Below are 23528 nucleotides of genomic sequence, written 5' to 3'. Positions count from 1 at the left end.
GCTTGTCGCCGTTGCATGCTAGTTGTGCTTTGTGGAGAAGCCAACCTCCGGAATTGCAGCAAGTACCTTCAGAACAGTGCTAAAACTCCGGAAGAGGTCTCCCCATTTCTCTAATAAAGTATCACCTGAGTTGCTGTCTCATACCGGCTAAATTGCACTGCTCTTACATGCGTTTTTGATGAAATTTATTATGAATCTCGGCCAAATAAGCGATTTTACGATTTTTTACCTGTTTCCTATAATGAGGTCTGATTGTACTTTGTGAATGTTGACTTTTATCTTAGAATGTCCTGGGTGTAGCAGCTGCCCTGCATTTGCTGCATGCTGGAAGGCCAGCTGGCATACCTATTTATGTAAATGTGGACTAAAATGCATGTTGCTTGCTTTTGTGCAACAGCCAACGCATGGAGGAAATTATCACACTGTGGCAGTCACTAAGCAAGGCCGCCGACACCAAAGGAACAAAATTGAGTGAAGCTTCCGCTCAGCAGCAGTTCAATAGAGGCGTCGAGGACATTGAGCTTTGGCTGTCCGAAGTCGAGGGCCAGCTCATGTCGGAGGACTGTGGCAAGGTACGTGAACCAGACTTCAGTTATGGGTGAGAATTTTCTGTGTGTGAGTAAAGATTGCTTACTCCTGGCAACCAGCCCACTCAAGCACTTTTGAGAGGGTAACACCCTGAGAGCATTTGGTTATTTTGTGAGGAAAGGTGATAAAAAGGGAATGAGTCACTCATTCATTTCTCCAAATGCTAGATATTTGAAAGTCAAATTGAATTATGCTGTAGTTTAATAGAAGTATGGAGTACATTGCTATTTGATCATGCTTATAGGCACCTGATGCCAATTTTTGGAAACTGAATTGAGTGCGAAGAAATGTAGGATTCATATCCGTGAACATTAATGTGTGGAGCCTTGTTTAAATTTGGTTTGCAAAGATTGAAGAGTTTGTATTCACTTTTGTGCAGGACCTCACCAGTGTCCAGAACCTCTTGAAGAAGCATGCACTCTTAGAAACTGATGTCGCCTCTCATGCTGTGAGTAACTCTTAGATCGTATTTTTTTTCTCTGCTATTGAATCTGTTCACTTCAGATGTCTTATTGCTCTTCATTTTATTAACATGCAACTACCATATTTGCACGATTGTAAGGCGACCTATTTTTCAAAATTTGAAAATCGGAAGTGGGGGGGGTCGACTTGCAATCGAAACCAAAGCATCACACCATAAATAAAGGCGAGACAAGCGAAATATCAGGCATGCTACAGTGTGGTTGTATTTTTGCTGCATGGCAACGCGCAGAACCGGCATCCCCACCCCGCGTGAGGCAGCTGATAGTGGCTGTGGAGCACCAAACCGGCACCAGCTCACTCCCCACACGTGGCCATAGACTGCGTCTACTGATAAGCGGCAGCGGCCCAATAATGTATTTGGGTTCTACTCTTAATAGGCGTTGTTCAAGTTTTTTTTTTTGTTACTTTCAACCACGCACTCAGCACTCAAGGGAGCGCCGATAGTTGATGGAAGGGCTGCTGTTCTAATTGCGGTGGCACCCCCACTCGGAACCGCAGCGGCGCCGGGGTGTGTTGGTAGCCGACGGAAGAGCCGACGCCGCTCACGCGTAGTTTTTGGCTCTGATGCATTTGACTACTGCTGGCCGCGTTTCACAAGTTTTTAATGTGCTTCGTTATTTGTGCTCCGGGTCTGGTAAGTGACCAGCTCTTGTCCATGGCTACATTCAAGATGGCTGTCATTCTTAACGCCGAAGAAACGAACTGTGCGCCGGGCCACAAGTTCAATGTTCGCAGCGAGTGATACAGGTGTGGCAGCTGCAGCGAGGCAAAATTTTCAGCTGTTCCACGTGATGTCGTGATGTGGCTGTTTGCGAAGTGCGGGATTTTGCTGTACGACGATGTTAGAACGACGAGTTGTGGGACCGCAGCAGTGATCACGACGGCAGCGCTTGAGAGGACGATGGCGCAAGTGTGGATGAGTAGTCCAGTGACATTCGTTATGGAATGTGCCCACGGGCGCTCCCATGTGCAGCAGCCGATAGCGGCTGGCGATAAGTGGAGGCCGCAGGATAGGGCTATCGCATTCTATTATTAAAGATCAAATGTAAACGACCTCCACGTTTTTTTTTTTTTTTTCAGAAATGTGATTGGGGCGGGCTTACATTCGAGTCGACTTACAATCATGTAAATACGGTACCTTTTGTGTTCGAAGCTACATTGAAATCTGTAATGGTGTTTCCTTTGAAATAAATAGTGCAAAGGTCGCACCCTCTCAGTATGAGTTTAAGTTCAGCAAATTGTCATGTTCATCAAGAAAAGTTGTGAAACTCAATTCATTTTGTCAGTGTCATGTTACTGTATAGCCTTTCATTATGTTCTGCCAGACACTCTACACATGGTCTATATTTTATGGAAAATTGGGGATTTGTGGGCTGCTATTCCATAGTAGTAGCTTGATAGTTCAGAAGAGGTTTCATTGTATTTTCTTTTGCGGGTAAAGTGCTTTTGGAAACAGTAGGTTTAAGAATGGGACCTTCAGCTATATAAGCTGCCTGTATACTTTCGTTGCACAACAGATATTATCCTGTGGTTCTAATACTGAGGGGGGCATTTAAACTTTTGGCTAATACCTAAACGGAGTTGTAGTGGAAGGGCGCTTTTAGTGAGTAAACGTGATTTGTTTCCAGTCAAACAGCTGAAAGCAGTTCTTTGCCGCTGTGGTGGCTCAGCGGTTAGCGTGTTCGGCTGCTGTCCCGAAAGACGCGGGTTCGACTCCGGCCGCAGTGGTTTCATTTCAATAGAGGTGGAAATGCTAGAGGCCCGTGTACTGTTCTTTAATAGCAGTGCACATTAAAGAACCCCCAGGTGGTCGAAATTATCCACAGCCCTCCACTATGGGGTTCCTCTTAGCCGGAGTCTCTTTGGGATGTTAAACCCCGTAAAACCAAACCCAAACACAGTTAATTCAGAACAAAAATTTGAAAAGGTGTACTTATTTCATTCTTGTGAACGTTGAGATAACGATGTTAGGTGTATGTGCGTTTCATGGGTTCCACAAGTGAGAGATGCTCGCCAGTATGCATGATTGTGTGTGTGTTGAGAGGCTATTTGCCTCTTTTCTCTTCATCTCTGCAAAACTGACTGAAAAATGTTAAAAAGCGTCTCCAATTTTTAGTTGTTTAAAATTTTAAATGTCCATTTTGAAAGTTTGATTTATAGTAATAGCCAAGACTGTTTTACTGTGCCATTTAACCAAGACCTGGTCAGCAGTACTTAGCCATTTGTACATGCTTCAGATCTCTCCTCGAAGACATGGGCCTGAAGTAAGTATCGGCTTATCTCCAGGGCTATGTTTAAGGCATACTGGGAGGTATTATCGCTTTGAAGTGCAGTGTCCACTGTGGACGTGACCTGAGCACTATCAAATCTCTCCTATACTAGGGACAGTTGCCACAGATGTTGATGCAAAAATGTGCTGACATCTGAACAAACTTATGTAGAAAGACGCTGAGTTGGGCATGCAAAATGAATGCAGGAATTTTTGGTTGATGGATGGCTTGGTATGGTGCCGGCGAGTGCCAATTTTAATTTTCTTTGTTGCTAGTGTAGATGCTAGTGTAAAGTGCCTGAAATGTGTTGATGACAGGAGTGACTCAAAAGAAGCTTTATTGAGACCTTGAAACTTGTGTGGAGTCATGATATAGGTACGAGCACCCGACAGAATGTGCATAATTAATCAGTGGAGACGGTTGCATTTTTTTTTGTGTGCAATTCTGGCGTGCTCCTTACAAAAAGTTGAAACCTTTCCCCTAACTGGATGTGAATTTGCACCTGAAGCGGTTGATCGCTGGTTATTGTTGAAGGGGGCTGGTCTATGTACTCGGTCAAAGTGCTGAAGACCAAAATGGATCATATGTGTGTGTGTATATGCAGGATCGTGTGGATGGCGTCATGATCCAAGCCCAGCAATTTGCAGACAAAGGTCACTTTGATGCACCGGCCATTATGGCCAAGAAGGCAGCCTTGGTGGAGCGATATAATACACTGCAGGCACCCATGGCCACTCGCCGTCAGAAGCTGCAGGATTCCTTGCGCGTGCAGCAGCTGTTCCGTGACGTTGAGGATGAAGAGGCCTGGATACGGGAGAAGGAACCCATTGCTGCTTCCACCAACCGAGGTGTGCCTTCTGTGAGGCTAAAGTGTACTGTTGTGTGTTGCATGCAAGCTTTACCCACTTTGTTTTTGCCTAGGGCCACGGCTTACATAAGCCATTCAGATGGGAAGTATTGATGGGTTTAATTATCATATAATACAAATTTCGCAGGTTCTTCAAGCTGTAGGTGGGACATTAGACTTGCTTGTTACAGGCTAGTTGTTCATGAGCAAGACGTAGTGGCTAGGTTCAAATTTTAGTAAGGCTGTAGTGCAATCTGAGATGTGAATTAACACTCCAAGTATGCAGGAAAGTGTAATGAAGCTGTGTTCAAATTTGTAGTGGGCTTTTCATACAATGTGAGCCACTTGTTATGGAAATTGTATGAACCATGATAAACTGAACCATAAATTTTCAAGTTAGCATGCATATCACTCATGACAAGTACACAACAGCTGTTTTCCATGAAGTGCACTGCTGCCCCAGTGGCCTTGCTTTTGCTTGTAATATAATGAGACTGCAACATTGAAATACTGAACATGCTGTTTTCATATAGTGTGTAGGGAGTGAATGAGGGCAGTAATAATGGCATAAAGAGGGGGCTTAAAACTTCGTGTGACGTTGTGCTGCTGCTGCTTTTCTCCCAGATGATAAACATTGTCTGTTGGCTTGAAACATTATTTGTTGCCTTAAAATTTTGATGGAAATTAGGTGCTATCCAGGTGATAAAATTACCTAGGTGCTGTCCAGAGTTGTGAGAAGTCTGCCTTTATCCTCGACATTTCCCATTTCCATCTGCAAGACTTCACTATTGTGTTAATAGTGGGCGTATCATGTTAAACACACAGTAGGCTTGCCCATAAAGCCAGGGTAAATGGTGCTTTTTCAATGCAAAGCTCCATTTTAAGCAGTTGTATGGTAGCAGTAAGTAGGGGAAGTGGTGCTTACGAAAGCTTGCTTTGTGTCCAGCTCGGTGCAGCACTGAGTCATTTTACTTTCGCTATCTCTGATATTAACAAATGTAAAGTGGACCGCACTGCTACATTTTCACAAACCGGTTTGGGGAACAGTTAGCTGCAAAAGCAGCAGGACTGGTCAGCAAACTGTTTTTCTTTTACTTTTGTTTATTAATGCTGAGAGCTGATAACACTGGAGTGATAATACAGGAGTGGATTTCAGTGAAATATGGTATATACAGTTGCCGACCGATTTTTCACTCAGCGTGACTCGGAAGATGGTCCGAATCATCGAACAGTCTGAAAAATCTGTGAACTCCAAAAAAATAACTTATCTGCGAAAAACAATTTTTAAAAATCATGAAATTCACAGTTTCCCATGTTCTGCTTGCCTGCGATATTATTGTATCTGAGCCACAGTCATGCTTTCGTATTCCACACCACACCATCTCTCGTCATGATACCACAGCACAAGGCTGCAATTCATGCTGCGAACAAATACATGTGCTGCATGAAGAAGCAGCAACAGTCTTCTGTTTGCATTGGCAACAACGCTTGCGAAGACAGAGGTAACCCACAGGAAGGCGTGAGCAAAAATGAGGCCCCCCCGCTTCCCACATCTGTTGCCTTGCACCACGGGTGGCGTTGTTTAAGCCGCGACGCTGCAGCTGCCTCATTGTCCCGTTTTCAACGCGATCATATGCTCTTTGTAGCTCATCTTGATGGCAACAGAGAATGTTCCATTATCTCGAATGATAACGATGAACAAATAACCAAGCCAGTATGCCTTATTCACTCTTATCAGCACCATTTGACTAGTTTAAATTCAAGATGGTGCCTTTCATGGTGGCAGAGAATGGGTTGGTTGTGACAGCGATGCCCACTCGAGTCTATATCATGCTGAAAAAAAGAAGTTTTAGTTGAAATGATCACCATGTTATTGTTGGCATCTATTGTAGTTCAAAAAATTCTTTTGGACTGCACAGAGTCTGAAATATCGGTCGTGAAAATGTACATGCTCCTATGAGGTGCGAAAAATCGGTTGTCTACTGTAAATGTACTGTGCATACAAAATACATAGTAATTTTAGGAATACATAGTAAAAAATATTGTAGTAAATGCAGAGAACACATGAGTTAGTGTTCTGCAATGCCAGAATGTTGTACAACTCAAGTGGCCCTGCTTTGCAACCTAAATGTTAAATTTAGCTGTACATAAAAAAAAATGGCATAAAAATGTGTAACCAGCGCTGTATTCTGAATCTAGTTTCAGAGTAGGCTAGCCCTCTGTTTTAGCTTGGGTTCCTTGAGTTTTCTGATTTGTTTCAACACACTCAACTTGGATGTTAACTGTGACAGTATTTTAAGGTGACATGAATTTTTGTGGATCACTCAATTTTCTTTTTTCCAGGACGTGACTTGATAGGAGTGCAGAACCTGATAAAGAAGCACCAGGCTGTGCTTGCTGAAATCAACAATCATGAGAACAGAGTTCGCAGCGTGTGTGAAGCAGGCGAGAACATGGTCGCTGATGGCCACTTTGCCCATGATGAGATAAACAAGCGAATTCAGAACCTCAGCGAGAGATGGCAGCAGCTCAAAGTGAGTTATTGCGCATGCTATGTACCTTGTCCCATTCTACGTTCAGTGACCATTTTCTTCTTCACATAGCAGGGACAGCAACGTGCAGCCTTGTACAAAGCTGCAGGCTACTGTTGCTTGCTAAACTTTATTTTATCGCCAGATTTATGCTTGGACAAGCAGGCTTCAATTTGGGCTTTGGTTAGGAACAGAGTGTGAGGAATCAATTGTAAAGAACTGATATATCACTGGGTGCCACCATCTAGACCACTGTTTGAAGCTGTGAAGATGTCTGCCAGGAGTAGTTTATTGCAGGGGCAGATTTTAGCAAGAGGCAGGGGAAGAAAAATTGTGAAAGATCAAATTTTTTTTTTTATGAAAACAGTCCCATAAATCCTTTGCTCAAATAGAACTGCCTCCTCCAAAAGTTAGTAAATCTGCTCCTGGCTTATTACATGTCTGTGGCATGCATGCTTATTACATGTCTGTGTTACATTCTTAGCGGCTTCATGGCTGTAGTTCGGAATGAAACTCGAACAGCGCCTGTGTACAAAACAAATATATTGACTGCATACTTTCAGCTGCAGTACACAAAAATCCTGATTCACGATTCTGGGGAAAAGGTCTACCAAATTACGAATTACAAGTTCACAAACTGATTGTAAAGGGATATCTCTCTGCAAACTAGAAAAGTACGGCATGTGTGTTTTCACATTTCATTCTGACTGTGCAATGATCTGACTGTGGCAGATGTTCTTTACTAAGTTAGATGTCCTTATCATAAATAAAAAAGTCATCTCTGGAAGGTGCAATAGGACTGCAGTTTCACTTTACTATATGCGAGTTTACTATTGCAGGGTTCTACTGCATACTAGGTGGTTTCTTGTGCTGCAGATGGGCAATCACAACATGCCTCAGTTTGTTTCTTGGTTGCACTGCTACATCTTTTTAAGTAGAGTTGACAGCAATAGTAAATAGTGCTAGCCGCCGCGGTGGCTGAGTGGCTACGGCGCTCGGCTGCCGGCCCGAAAAACGCGGGTTCGATCCCGGCCGCGGCGGTCGAATTTCGATGGAGGCGAAATTCTAGAGGCCCGTGTACTGTGCGATGTCACTGCACGTTAAAGAACCCCAGGTGGTCGAAATTTCCGGAGCCCTTCACTACGGCGTCTCTCATAGCCTGAGTCGCTTTGGGACATTAAACCCCCATAAACCAAACCAAACCAGTGAATAGTGCTGTGGCTTCTGTTTTGAGATGGCAGCCCATACAGCCGAATAAGCTTCCCCAGTGCCTTTGAAGATGGTACAGTTTTGTTGCATCATGTGTGTATGGTAGAAATAAACTGCATTGAATGTACAACCCTTGTCCCTAAAGTTTTGAGACTGATTTATTTTCTTCTCTAGAAATGGTTCCCCAAAAGAAATGTTGGTGCATATGTGTAGTGCCTTCTTTTCGGGCTTTCCTGAGCTATTTATGTTAATTGCCGTGGCAGCCACTAGATGGCACTACATGTAGAAAAATGCGTCACTAGTCGTCTGTGCATTCTACTGTGAGTGAATGTGGAGAGATGGATGTCCACCTCAAACAGCTTGTAAACACAATTCTAAAATTCTGTGTGAAGCTTGGCAAAACAGCCACACAGACGTATGAGCTCCTTCGTGACGCTTACGGCAATGAGACATTATCGCAGATGCGAGTTTTCAAGTGGCACAAGAGATTCGTTTCGGGGAGAGCGTCTGTGGTAGACGACACAAGGCAGGGGTGCCCTTCGACCTCACGGAATGAAAACAACACGGCTCGGATCAGGGAAATCGTACAGCAAGACTGCACCGTTACAGTCCGCATACTATCAGATGCTCTCGACATTAGTAAGACATGCCACCAAATTTTGCGTGAGAACTTAGGGAAGCGAAAGCTGAATGCCAGACTTGGGCCGCACTCCCTCACACAGGACCAGAAGGACACGCGGGCATCAGTGAGCGCTGATTTTCTTTCCGAGGCAGAGGAGGATGCTGCATTCGTCAATAGCATCATTGCTGAAGTTGAAACATTCTCTTCAATACGATCCTCAAACAAAGAAGCAGAGCGCCGAATGGCGGTCCACAAGCTCTCCGGCGTCGAGGAAGGTGCGGCGACAGAAGACCAAAACGAAGCCGATGGTGATAGTTTTTTTCGATACCAGAGGTGTCATACACCATGAGTTCGTCCCACAAGGGCAGACGGTGAATCGGGAGTTTTATATGCGTGTGCTCCAACACATGCGTGATGCACTGCGACGCTGTCGCCCTGACTTATGGCATCTGGACAATGGAGCCTTCTCCATGATAACGCAAGGCCTCGCATTGCTCTCAGCGTGACAAAATTTCTCGCCAAGCACAGCATTACTGTACTTCCCCATCCGCCATACTCGCCTGACCTCTCCCCATGAGATTTTTTCCCGTTTCCTCGTGTGAAGAGAGCCCTAAAAGGTCGCTGGATGGGGAGCGTGGAGGCCATTCAAGACGCCACGACAAAGGTGCTGACAGCCCTGCCAAAAGAAGCATATTCCAACTGTTTCCAAGACCTCAAGAAGCGTTAGAAGCTGTATATAGACAGCAAGGGAGACTTTCGAAGGGGTGCTGCACAAATGATTTCAATGTTATAACGCATTTTTTTCAATGGACTCAGTCTCGGAACTTTACAAACAAAGGTTGTATGTCATGGTAGCTTTGTGCTGCTTCGTTTTAATATGATTGCAAAAAATTCTTACAAGTATCTGTAATCTTGGTATGGTGGTCAGTGCCGTGCTACCATAGTGTTGGGTGAAGGTAACCTATCTTCTGCATGCACTGCTTGCATGTAATTGTTCAGTTATTTTTATTGCAGGTTGGGTATCTAGTGGCTGTTATTCCAGCTTAATGTATCTTTCAATGTGCCTTTCGAATAACTGATCTTTTATCTTGTATTGCTTCTTTTAGGACAAGGCCTTGCAGCGGAAGCGTGATTTGGAGGACTCTCTCCAGGCTCACCAGTATTTTGCTGACGCAAATGAAGCAGAGTCGTGGATGAAAGAGAAAGAGCCCATTGTTGGTAGCCAGGACTACGGCAAAGATGAAGACTCTGCTGAGGTCTGGTTTTGTTTGGGAAAACTACTACTTGCTAGCTCAATTCTTTGACCTAAAGGTAGCAGTAACTGCTTGACAGATACAGTACGGTCTCGTTACAACAGACTGTGATAGAGCCCAAGATTTCGGTCTGTTGTAAAAGAAGTCTGCAGAATCCAAATACTGTTTTAAGACATTGGTTATAACAGACTCGCGTAAGGCTGACATGCAGAGTGAATTAATGAGTCTACTGTAGTTATTGTCTGTAGCCATGTATGGCTTGTAGATTGAACTTCGAGGGGCCAGAGATTTTTGTTTGAATTATCAGAAGTACATCTTAATATGATCCAAGACTAATTGTGATTAGCTTTATGGACATCTATGCATACATACTATAAGAACTATTTTACTGTGCAAACATAGCTAATACTTTTAGCACAACATAAAATGTGGGTGAGAGTCGTCATTAATGATTTGATTTCCCAGTAGAGTAAAACTGCACCAACTGAAACCTGAAGGGACTGAACAAAGGTCCGAATTATCAAGTTCTGATGGTTAAATAGCTACAAAAAGCCTCTCAGGAAAAGTTTTTTTGCGATGCAGCAAATTTAAGGGGGGAAGCTGGTCTTAGAAAAATCTTTATTGACGAAGTCTCATTTATGAAAACGTCGGGCATTATTTATGTTTGTGTGCCGATTCCAAGTATGTAATTTAATTTTATGCAAAGCAAGTCCTTGTGCACTTATAAAATGTGCCTTTTTGCCTAGAGGTTTAAAGAAATTTTGCTTTGACATCAAGTTATGCAATAAGGGTAAAATTATTATCCTGCCTTTAATAGAAGTTGAGTTACAGGGTTTTGAAGGTGCCGCTTCACAGAACGGAAGAAAAATTTGCATTCTTCTTTTTGAAGTGACAACTTACAAAATCTTATAACTCAACTTCTATGACAGGCAGGATAATTTTTACCCTTATTGCATAGCTTGATGTCGAGGAACCAAAGGCAAGCAATCTATGCAGTAAAATTTTTTAAAGCTCTAGGCGTAAACATGCATGAAATCAAGTTTACGCATTTGGAATTGGTGTGCAAGAATACTTGCAAGAAGACTTTTTCCCCCTTAACTCATGGTCGTCTGCTTCAGTGAAAACTGCGTGACAATGACTATTTTTTTGCAATTCCATCATGGTGTACTGCATACGCACAGTCATCAATATCAAAGCATAACTGCTCCAAAATAGTAAGACCTTCCACAGCCTCCTTCACAGGTGCGGCGCAGTAGTGGCAGAGACATCCCATAATGAGTAGCTCGTGATGACCGCGCATTTGTGGCACACACGACTGTGCAGAGAGAAGTGAGAAGAATGTGCCAGAACAGCGGTATACCTAAAAAGAAAAAATTATTAGCAGCGCGTCAATCAGCATCCGAACTGGCACACAGCTGGCCTTGGCTCTCTAATGCGCGGCCAATAGCGTGATACCATTGCGGATTGGTAGTGAAGCCCAGAAAACGAAACTATGCGGCGATGGGGCGACTGTGATCAACACGACCCCCCTTTGGACCGCATCTGAGTTTACTGGTTGGAGGAGCAGAGTTTCCAGCTCGCGCGGCACCGCAGAGGAGATGTATCTGACCTCGGCCTTCGTTTTTTCGCGTGCCGGGAGTGTTGGAACAAGCCAAAAGGTTGGAATTAAGTGAATTTAAGAGAACCCGCGGTATGAATTAAGTGGCTCTAAAATGCATTGAATACATAGCTATGTATTCAATTCTCGAAATTTATTTGGAATTAACAGAAAGTTTCAATTATCAGCTTGAATTATTGTTAGTCTACTGTATTTTATTCAATTTTAACACCTCTGAAAAAAAAGCTACAAAGCTTTTCTGAGCTGTATAGCTAACAGCTTTTGATTTAGAGAGATCAGTCAAGCCAAGGTAAAGCATTCGAGAAGTGCACCTCTATGCAAGCTGGCAACGCCCACTGTCAATGTGTGTATTTGGTTGCACACAGCTGTGTTCCTCGAGTTGAGCTTCAGTCCGAGGCGCATGCTCTTCGCGTACAATGTACGGAATAAACCACTTGCTTCACTGTTGCCGTGCTGCCTGGTCGTCCCTACCTCACGGGCCATGCGAGACAAAGTGTATGGGGTATTGCTGCATATGTCTGGGTTTTATTTTTTTGAAACTGACCATTTATAACTGAGAAAGGGGATCGGGAATCTACCTGGTGTAGCCTACCTACATTTGAATCTTGATGATACATCTTGATTGGCTGCGAGAAGCATTTGTACAATCTGAAATTTGTGTCATCCAGAATGAACAAAATTCATAAGCAGAAGCACAGTAAATGTATTCACGCAGATCTTTTCATGGCTGACTGGATTTATTTACAGCTGCGCCACCTTGACTTCTCGCAGTGCGTATTGCACGACTAATTGCGACCTCCGCAATTATGGCGTTGGCGATATTAGGGCAGCGCTTAGTGCTCAAGGGTGTGGTTGTAGCTTGTGCATTTGTCATTTTTCGTGGCATAGGAGAATGATTGGAACATCAGAAATTCTGAACTCTGACCAGGGAATTTTGTAAATACTGATCGTCCTGAAATTCATATCAACCATGATTATATCATTGAGATTCTACTGGATTTGCAGGGCCAAAGAGGGTTCTCAGTATTAGCACAACCCGTGCTTGCATAATTCTGTACATGAAAGTATATCTAATGTGGGAAAAAAAAAAGTGCAAATCGGTTCCACCACCGATATTTCGAACTGCACGCCACCAAAGCTGCTTATCAGATGTGCTCACGCGCTCAGGTGCACAAGCGGAAATCTTATCGATTTCCAGAGCGTGCACTGTGTGCGTCACATGTGTAGCAATGCTGTGGTATGGATATAGCATTGCACATTGCCGGAATCAGAAACCACATGCAGTTCGCAGCGATTGGCAGTTCTTCGGTTTGCTTTGCCGCTCACCGCACTAGTAATTCGGGGGAGACTGCATGAATGTGGAAGGCACGCTGTTTTATCGTTCTTGAACTTCATTAGCCACCTTCATTTTACTCTGTGATTACACAGATGCTGCCATTACTGTTCTTTTGAGATGTTCAAACATGTGCATGTGCTCCGATGGCAACATCCCGCGGGAATTACTCTGCCAAAGTGCTTGGAGAAAAGTGGATGACTGCACGGGAGATGAATGAATTAAAGTTGAGTAAGCATGGGTCTGTGAGTAATTACGTAGCGTGGAACCGGTCAAGGAACGATCAGCTTTATTTTTTTCAGCTGTCGGTCAGCGAGCGCTACAGGTTGGTGATTGGTTGACTTATATTCAGAGCAGACTCTATTGCTCCTGTATACAGTAATAATTAAATGGCTGCTGCTGCAATGGCACGCCGTTGCCGTGCGTCGCCAAGCCACACTGAGGAACACTTGAAATTACGCACTTTTCACAACCGAAAGGTCCGTTGCAACAAAGTGTGAACCAGTTTATTTGCCTCCTAATTTGGTCCATGCTGTCTGAATTAATTTTGCACTCTACGAATTTGGTTACAGTATAATATATCATGTTTGGTTGGTGTTACCCTCTCTGCCATTGACTAATATCTTGGTGCGGACTAGTCGGTGATTCATCATAGAACGTGGCAGTGCAAAAGAAATGGGACGAAGATGTTTAAACATGGACGACAGGACAAGCGCTTGTCCTGTTGACGTTTCTACATCTTCGTCCCCATTTCTCATGCACTGCCATGTTCCATGACAAACATCATAGATTGGTATGTTATCCTGAATATCTGTTGAAACTACGTATTTGCCGTAACGATTTATACTCTATTTGCAGCAAACTGGCTCTCTCACAGTTGTCTTTAATGTGCAGATCTAAGAGTACTGGCGACTAATTTTTTGGCTTTTAATTTGAAATTCTCAGTAGTTTTTTTTTTTAAATTTGTGTTCATATACTGTATTTACTTGCACAATGATCGCACTCTCGATCATTATGTGGAATGGACGACTACTTTCTTTAGGACCACAAAGATGCCCCCAGCAATGACACTGTTGTTTCCGACAATAAATCGTACAGCAATGACAGTGAGGATTCGTACCCGGAATAAATTTTTGAATAAGAAAAAATAAAAGGGCAATGTGTTGTTCATGTGATGCTTGTGCAGTGTGTGCGTTTATTACAAAGGTAAGCCTTACTCAACTTCTATTTTTGGTTATAATCGTGATAGCTATTGTAAGAAGTCTGACCTGCAACTTGTTTGCATTTCCGATGGTCAAAATTTTTTCTGGAAAATTTACTCCGCGTAATGATCGCACCCCTAAATTTGCGTCAATTTTTTTAGAAAAAAAGTGAGATCCTTAGGCGAGTAAATACGGTATTCTTTTTCTTCGAGCATTATCTGAAAATGCTTTGCTTTTGGTGAGCTCTCATAATGGGGCTGAGTGATGCAATACTGAGCACGCCAGAGCAAGCCATGTTTACTTCTGTTCAGCAATAACAGTGATGTTTGGAAATCTGGTGTTGGATTTCAAAAGGGTGAGCACACCTAACTTTCTTTTTGTTCACTGTATTCTAGGCCCTCCTGAAGAAACATGAGGCATTGATGGCTGACCTAGAAGCCTTTGGCAACTCTGTGGAGGCCCTGAAAGAACAGGCACAGTTGTGTAGGGTAAGGCGACTATGCACGTTTCACTAACATTTTGTTGTGCATCCTGGTCTCGGCTTTCTTTGTTTATTATAGTCTTAAAGCTAATGGTTTCGAGTGCACTTTCGCAACCGATGCTTCCATGCTGGCTCAAGTCCAGCAGGTCGGAGCTTTGCTGATGCGGCACTTCAGGTGCAAGAGACCTGTCTGTATTGACGACTGTGGTAGACAGTATGTATAGCAGTATCAATGCACGAAGAACACCAGGCTGCCATTTTGTGATGCCAGTGACAGTCTGGTGTAGTTTCATTTTCATACTCTATTTTAACGTACATGTAATTTTTAAGCAATTTTCTTCTGGTGTAACTGAGCTTGAATTTTCAAATAATTATCTACCTCATTAAAATTCATTATTTTAATCCAGTGTGCTATATAGCCTGTCTTATAATGTTACAGGGAGCTGCACATGGCAAGTTTTTTTAATTGCCTTCTTTTTACTATGCGGCTTTGCAGCAACAAGAGGCCCCTATTGTGGATCAAGCAGGGAAGGAGTTTGTCATGGCCTTGTACGACTACACTGAAAAGAGTCCCCGTGAAGTGTCTATGAAGAAGAATGACATCCTTGCATTGCTGAACAGTAATAATAAGGTCAGTAGCTTTCTTTTGCAGGCAGTGCTCAGTTAGATCTTGTCCAAGTACAGTAAAATCTAATTCGAACCCTTTTAATTTGAAATGCCAAGTAATTCGAAGAATTTTTGTCGTTCCATAACTTCTAATGGAAATCTGACTGGATAATTCGAAGTTGTGGCCTTCACCAGCCTGGTTAATTCAGAGATCTGGGGTGCTGTACAGGAATGCCTGATCCTGATTTTCTCTGCAGACTAGGGGTGTGCGAATATTGAAGTTTTCAAATGTGAATCGAATACGAATATGAAGAAAAATGGCTTCGAATATCGAATATCTGGTCGACACAAAAAATAAATTCAGAAAAGATAAACAAGCAAAAATTGTTGCTCATATTTTTTTCAAAATAGTGTATGGCCTTTGCAACTGAAATAAACAAAACTAGACTGCCTGAGCACTGTACAAAAAAAGCATGATGTGCGCAGAAATGTATACTACTTAATTGAACAGCAAAACAGTATCTAGCCAGTAATGTGGTCAGGCAAAATGAAATCCATAACATGACAAGACTGGAAACAAAAATAACTTGATGGCTAGTAAAACCTCATTAATTGGGAGTTCAAAGAACCGACAGAAATGCCCGACTTTTTCGAAGGTCTGTTCATAAAATACCCCGCGGCCCTGAAAAAAAAAAATCTACCGAAAATGCGGTAGTCATATGAGGCGGCTCTATCGTGCAAACACGTGTAATCCCGTGACGAGCACTGAGTTTCGGCGTGCTGGAAGACATCGCGAACATAAGCGAGAGGGGAACACACATTGACGTCGGAATGGCAAGTCTGCTTCTAAAAAAGAAAAAAAAATGACCAGCGACGCGTCAGTCAGCGTCTGAAAGCGGCACGGTACAGAAATTGGACTACTGGCGAATGCGCGGGCCGACAGTTGCCATTGCTACGGACGAGTGGCGAAACTCGAAAACCAAAATTATGCTGCCAGGTTATTTTTTTGACCTAGTGACAGGGGCCCTCAGAACGTTGTCACGCCTGCCATTACGCCCACTTAAGAGGTGCATGGTTTACGGTGCACCATGCAGTAGGCGGGATTTTTACAGGATCTCTTGCCCTGTTGCAGCACCTCGACTCGCCCCTTCGGGAGCCTTGCGCTAAATTCCGCAAGTAGGCTTTCCCGCATAGCGTAGTTGACCAAAACAAGATGGCGGTGGTCACGCTCGGAGAGTTAGGGTGCCAGAACGAATGCCATGGGTGTGGGCATTAATAAGACAACATAAAACTGAAGGATAAAAAATAAACGCACTTTCGCGTTGCAATTGTTACAAGCGGGTCATCGCCCATCTTGTTCGCATCACGTGTGGTATGTGGGAAAGCCCACTTGCGGAATTGCGCACAAGGTCAAGCCTAGCGGCATCGGAATGCGATCGGTCCACGCGATAAGCGATGGAAAAGAAAGAGAACAGGGCCTTGATATTGTTTTCCTGGAACTTTAAACTCTATATTCAGATAATTTGCCCAGATATTGCACTTTTGCAACAATCATATTTACGAAAGTCGGTGCGGTATACGATCACTGCCGAGTATTCAGGAATTTTCGAATATTCGGAAATTCACGAATATCATTTCTCGAATATGAATATGAACCGAATATCAAACATATTCGATTCGTATTCGAAATTTCGAATATTCGCACACCCCTACTGCAAACCGATAAAGCGACAGCCTTGTCAGGGTTGCAGGCGGCACTGCAGAGCGATGCCGATGCTTGGTATGCGAAGCATCCCAGCGCCAGTACTCCCAGCGGTCCATGGCACAGCTTGCAGGCTGCCAAAACATGCTCCTGAACTCGTCTCGCAGCGTGAAGATTCTAAAGTCATGCTCACGGCAGGTTGACTGTGCACAATGCTACCTTGCGCCGTTTCTTTGAAGTGTGCTGTGGTTAGCGGGTTAAGTTGCTGGCAGGTCTCCTCGATTTGGCTGCACTTTCGGCACTAGTTCACAAAAGTGCCGTGTCAGTGTAGTGCCAGTTCTTGCGGCGCGAGTGTAGCCCGACACTAGTGCTGTCGGTGCAGCGGCCAAATCGAATGCAAAAGTGGTGAAACTTTCATCTGCTGCAGCCATGTACGTGTTGGTGTTTGTTGCATGTTTTCACATATGCGCGAGATCGTGCTAGCTGCATTGAACGCTGTGCAAATTTGCTCGAAGTGGCACATCTCGTGGAGCGGCTATAAAATTTGTTATTTCCAAAGGTGGTGAAGAATTTGACACCATTCTTTCCGTTGCGTTGTGCAAAGTGGCGCAGGCCGGTCGACCGTCACTGATTCAACGGGTACTTTGAAGAGGCAACAATGAATTCGAGAGGTTATTCAGACTACCGCTCGAGACGGTCTTTTACAGTCCATACACGTGATTCAGGCTGCTTCCGTTCTGTCTAAAAGTGACTGCGGTTGTGCGCCAAGAGTTGCCTGATCTATATTTGAACTCAACTCAATCGCGTTCACTTTCGGCGGACGGCGATGTGACGGTCAGAGGCTAACTGGCAGGCGAAGGAGTGGGCTGACGGCGACCTCAAGCCCAGTCGCTGCCGTAAGCAGAGGTACTGACATCGCAGTGAGTCACAAACGTTGCGATCGCCCACATATTATAAAACATCTCACAATCTGCCTCTTTATGGAAGCGTTTCATTGTGCTGCATCTATAATTATTCTACACAAAAGGGAAATGGTGTAAGCAACGTGCGAGGCTGGACAGAAAGACGAGAACGCATACGCAGTACGTACTACGTGCGCCATGACAGCCAGTCGCTTATGCATGTACATAGACACGCGCGCATACACACACATACGCGCACTATCATTTCAGCTGTTTGGTGAGGGCCCGGCGCAGATGCCGCGTCTCTCAACCATGGTCTCAATGCCGCTCACTGAAACAAGCATAGCCACCGTAGCATGGCCGCGGAGCCGTCTGCTACGGAGCGCACCAAGCTCCTTGCACTACTTGCACGAGAAGAGAACTCGCCGGGAGGCTAGTGCAGGAGTGCAGAAGAACTCGTGCAGCACGAGGCCAAATCGAGTGCCGAAGTGCAGGTGGCACTAGCTGCACTGTTAAATCGAGTACGAGAGTGCCACACTTCCTGAACTGGTGCAGAAAGTGCAGCCAAATCGAGGAGACCTGGCATCTGTGATTATGTTGAGCACCGTTGTGTATAAGTCAACCTTTCTTGAGAAAAACTACCATCCAAAATTGGGGTTGACCGATGCATGGAGCCAACCTAGTTTTGGATGAATGGCGGGTAGTGAGCACTCTATGCCAGCGCCTGGTCTCAGCATAATGCATGGGGCTCCGGGTGTCAAAAAAGTTGTTAATTCGTATGCAAGTTGGCTCCGCAAAAGAAAATTCGAACTGCGTGCTGTTCACATGGCTCGTTCGCTCTGGCGAATGAGCCATATTGATCTTCTTGACCTTCTTGGATGAGCGATAGGTAGTGCGAAAGCAAACTTCAGTAATCCGAGAGGCATGTTTTGTGGGGGATTCGGAAACTGCAGGGCAGTTAGCAGTTTGGGTTGCTGCTAGTCTGTTGTGCCACACATGAGTATGGAAGGCAGGATGGATCGCTGTTTTTTTCGCTTGTGATTCCTATTGGCTTCAGACTTCTGTCTTTGTGATCGCATCATTAGGCATTGATTGCTTCGAGTTGCGCATGTGTCGTGATGCCATCCTGCTGGAAACCACAAAACAAAGTGTGGTGTGGCAGGACAAGGCTGTGGGAGGGGGTTGTATGCGTTATGTTTGCAGTCGACACTTTTTGGTTGGCAGGGGCTAAGAGTTGGGGGTGGGGCGGGATATTATGTAGCATTGTGCAGTAATTGTAAAGTTTGGTAGTGTATTCCTGCAACAAGAATTACTGCTGCCGAGATTTTTTTTTTTTTTGCTGTGTTCGGTTTATTCGAAAACCTGGTTAATTCAAATATTTTTTGAGCCACCACGGTGGACCAGCGGTTATGGTACTCGGCTGCTAGCCCTAAAGATGTGGGTTTGATCGCGGCCACGGCAGCCATATTTCGACAGGTGAAATACTAGAGGCCTGTGTACTGTGCGATGTCAGTGCATGTTAAAGAACTCCAGGTGGTCGAAATTATCTTGGGTCCTCCACTATGGCGTGTCCCTCTTAGCCTGAGTCGCTTTGAAATTTTAAGCCCCATAAAGGAAAATGATTTATTAGAAACTTTTTTGCTTTTTATTCTTGCTCAAAAATTTGGGTGCCTGAATTTTTCATGCTTCGATTTTAAAATGTAACAGATTTGGCAGCAAATGAGGGCGTATTACATCTGGAGATCTGATATTGAAATATTGACAGAGCAATGAACTGCCCAAGTACACTTTGTGGCAGGTTTTAGTGTGGACTTGGTGTTAATTGTGATGCTATACTGTACAGATGTCAGTCAGCAGTAGTGCCTTTTACCAAGCGGGAAGTGTGAAATGCATCATGCAGCCTTCTTATTGTGTGCAGGACTGGTGGAAGGTGGAAGTGAATGACCGGCAAGGCTTTGTGCCTGCAGCCTACGTAAAGAAGGTTGAGGCTGGCCTGTCGGCAAGCCAGCAGCATCTTGCTGAAGGCAACAGCATTGGGGCACGTCAGGCCCAAATTGAAGGCCAGTACGGTAACCTGATGGCCCTTGGCCGCAGCCGCTGTGACAAGTTGGCAGAGTCCCTGCGTGCCTACCAGCTGGTGCGTGAGGCTGCTGAGCTGGCCCAGTGGATCAAGGACAAGGTGGGCTTCCACTGACATCAAGCAGGTTACTGTAATAGATCTCACCAGCAAATGTATGGCTGAAAACTGTTACATATCCTCGGTTGCCATGTTTTTTCTCTTTGCATTTGGAAAATGTGAAACAATCAGTCGCACAAAGGTAAGAGTGGTACAGGCCACTTCATAAGCACACGTGTTTCCTGTGATTTTGTGGGATAAGCGTTGCACACATTCCACTGCTAGGCCTTCAATATATACTGTATTTACTCGAATGTAACACGAGTTTTTTCCAGTTTTTTTTTTTCCCTTAAAGTCAACCCTCACGGTATAATCTAATACCGCATTTCGATTGGCCTAAAGCAGTGCCGTGGTGTATCCATTTCAAAGCAATCAGCTTGGTATCGGTTTCCGCAGTTTTGTGATTTTATGCTGGCAACATGGGTACCACGGAAGCTAAATCCTCATCCATCCAAACTCAGTGTTGGTGCGTTGTTCTGTCATTTTTTTGTGTTTGTTTAGGCCTCACGCTAAATGCGTCGTCGCTTCGTGTTCTTGTGGCGACGCTCGTTTTAAGAGAAAAGTGATCCTGATAGCTGAAGAGGTCGGGGATTCTGCGGCAGCACCTTGACCTCAACAAGTCAACCATCCGCGGATGGTGGCTGCAGCGGGAGGGCTTTTTAAATGTGAGCCCGGCCACAAAGGATTTCGTGGGCCTTGCCACGGACGGCCATCACGTCGAGCTGGAGAAAAATGTGGCGGACTGTATTATCGAGCAGCGCAACCGTCTCATGGGGGGTCAGTGTCGAGCTGATCCGTTGGAAAGTTAGAGACGTTGCTCGGGAGATGGGAAGTTCAGAGCATCTCATGGGTGAGTTCAAACGTTCATGAAGAAGAATGGATTCTTTCTGCGGTGAACAACATCGATATGACAGAAGTTAGCGGGAGGCTTCAATAGCGACCTTGAAGGTATTGGTGAGCGCTACCAAAATACGAAAAGTGAAAAGGAGGACTCCGAAAGCGGGGAAGATGGATAAACATGTTGGCCATGATGTCTATTAAAAGTACTTTGTTTTGTGTCTTTAAGCCTCGCGTTACATTCGTGGTTTTTTTTTTCCCACTGGGCAGCATGTAACTGCACCCCTTGCGTTACATTCGAGTAAATACGGCATATATGCAGTCGCCGGCCGATTTTTCGCACTCGAAGGGACGCGAAAAATGGTCCGAATAATCGAAAAGTCTGAAAAATCCGTTAAGTACAAAAAAATCACTTTGTTGAGATGAAATCGGCTTAAAAATATCACTGATTTTACCTTGAGGCAGATTTCTCTTGCTGGCGACGATTTGTGCCAAGGTTGTGCTTTCACTGTACACGTTAGATAGCAAGGTCACCGCATTTAGTTGGACTCCTTCCCACGCTTCTTTGACGGACCTGGCGGGGCCATGTTGTCCACAACCCGAGTGTGCACCACACCGCTCGTTAAACACACACAAAGATAAGGCACTTTTCTTTCAAAATGGCGGAACTGCCGGACGCAATCACAAAACGGCTAACAGATGTAATTTCGTGAAGACTGAGCTCCACTCGGTCAACGCGGTCCGAGAAACCCTGGGATAGTGTGCTGGGATAGTGGATAGGGTGCTCGGCTACTGATCCGGAGTTCCCGGGTTGGAACCCGACCTCGGTGGCCGTGTTTCGATGGAGGCAAAACGCAAAGGCGCCCGTGTGCTGTGCGATGTCAGTGCACGTTGAAGATCCCCAGGTGGTCGAAATTGTTCCGGAGCCCTCCATTACGGCACCTCTTTCTTCCTTTCTTATCCCTTTATCCCTTCCCGCTGAGATGTGAGGTAGCTCCGGCACAATTTCCTCCCCCCCAACAACCAATTTTCAACGTATAGGACAAGCGATAACTGCCCGTGAGCCCGCGACAACGTTGACCAAAAGCAAGTTACACAGGAAAAAAAGTTCGAACAGATTTTTTGGGGAGAGTTGAAATTTCATACCTTACGTCTACCAACCCGCCTGCCCGTCCATCATCAACAAAAGCACACGGTTAGACGCGTTTGTGTCGCCTGTGTTTAGCATCGTGCACTTCAGAAGGTGTTTTGCTGTATCACGACGCAGAAAAATTTTTTGTGATAGCCGGCGCCGCTGGCCAATTGTGGCGAGATAAAGCAAACATAGTGAACACCGGCCCTGAAGGTCAGGTTTGTGTTTTTTATGCAAGTTAAAAAAAAACTCCGGATGGTTACAAGTGTGTAATGCGAACGTTTAAGCCTTAGCTGCGGTGAGGAGTTGGGCGTTGTCTCTCCTGATCTCGAGCTCGCCAAATTGGACTCTGAAGTGCCGTGCTCTTCACGGTATTTAGTGTAGATGTTTTATAGCGTTCTGCTTAAACAGCTGCGCTCCTGTCTAATGCACAAGCGCTCAATGGCCTTCTAAGCAGACAGTGGAGCAGCCCCAGGTGTGCCTGCACGCTGAGCAAGCCATTGTCCAAGGGCGTGGGCGCTCAACGTCATGGCGCCTTGCCAAGGTCTGCACTGCAGATGGCACAAAAACTGAGGAATGCGCTAAGAAAAAGCTATCGGTTAAAAAAAAAAAGTAAATTCTCAAGGACAAAAGAGGAGAGAGGGTTTATTATGAGAGTTTATGTGGTAGTTGTTTTGTTAGCTGTTCACTTTTTGCTGTTTCCTTTTTCTTTCAAATGCTCATGCACCACTGGGTGTTGTTGAATTTGCTTGTACCAGCTGCAGCCTTGTGAGAAACTTGGTTAATGCAGCAAGTGTTGGTTATTTCCTCATTTCGTTATCTAATCTAAATCATGAAAATATAAACATGTGCCCTGCTGATGCTTCATTGATAGTTAAACTGAGGTTACAAGCACTGCAAAAAAGTGTTCGGGTATTTTTCCTCCATGGCAAGCAAATAAATGTGGCAGTTGTTTGGTAACTGTACAGGTCTAACCCATAACCCAGGGGCAGAGGATGCAATTAGCTTGGTTATAGCAACCCAAAAAAAAAGCCAAGCTTGGCTTGTAGTGTTTTCCACTAGGCTCTATAATAATGCGTGCTATTTAATGGGATAGGTGCCTATATGGCCAAACTGAGCGTGTATGGGGCTGCCTAATCTGATAGTTGTGTCTCTCTCTGGAACTACAACTTTGGATTCCAGTGATTGCATAACTGCTGAAAGAGCACGAAAAGGCATGACATTGTAGCATGAAAGCTATCATGAGCAACTGATAGTTTGGTCATTTGGGAACTTTGTGTTCCAAGCTGGGAGTGGGGCATCGTGCAATTTTGACATTGTCAAGTACATTGAAAAGCCATAAAGGGGGTAAGTGTCTTGAGTGACAGTGGCCATTGTTCAAATGCAGGAGCAAGTAGCCCAAGTTCAGGAGGTTGGTGAAGACCTGGAACAGGTGGAAGTTCTCCAGAAGAAGTTTGACGATTTCATGGCTGACCTGAAGGGCAATGAGGTGCGCCTTGGGGAGATGAACAACATAGCCAATAAGCTGATGACCTTGGGCCAGACGGAAGCTGCTGTCAAGATTCAGACACAGATTGAGGCAAGTATCTTGCAAATGGCCAGAGCCCCATGTAACAGTTAAGAGCTCGCTCTTACTTTTCAAGCAGCATGATGTCAGAGGGCATGCACAGTAAACTTGCCAAAAAAAAGTTTACTCTCTACATGGTGCATGCGATGCCCTACATGGTAAGAGGAAC

General features: G+C 44.7%; 1 protein-coding gene across 1 annotated transcript in view; it reads left to right on the top strand.

The window, feature by feature from the left end:
- Positions 1 to 23528, top strand: part of LOC144115302 (spectrin alpha chain-like) — a 109504-nt gene that overhangs the window by 36772 nt on the left and 49204 nt on the right. Inside the window, 9 exon segments of the mRNA XM_077649637.1 lie at positions 398 to 572; positions 968 to 1036; positions 3946 to 4189; positions 6532 to 6722; positions 9657 to 9806; positions 14352 to 14444; positions 14934 to 15068; positions 19566 to 19826; positions 23180 to 23371. Coding sequence (XP_077505763.1) covers positions 398 to 572; positions 968 to 1036; positions 3946 to 4189; positions 6532 to 6722; positions 9657 to 9806; positions 14352 to 14444; positions 14934 to 15068; positions 19566 to 19826; positions 23180 to 23371 — 1510 coding nt within the window.

This window comes from Amblyomma americanum, chromosome 1 (genome assembly GCF_052857255.1).
Source record: "Amblyomma americanum isolate KBUSLIRL-KWMA chromosome 1, ASM5285725v1, whole genome shotgun sequence".
In the NCBI taxonomy this organism is placed as follows: domain Eukaryota; kingdom Metazoa; phylum Arthropoda; class Arachnida; order Ixodida; family Ixodidae; genus Amblyomma; species Amblyomma americanum.
The sequence above is the reverse complement of the archived record's forward strand: the minus strand, read 5'-3'. Positions and strand labels throughout refer to the sequence as shown.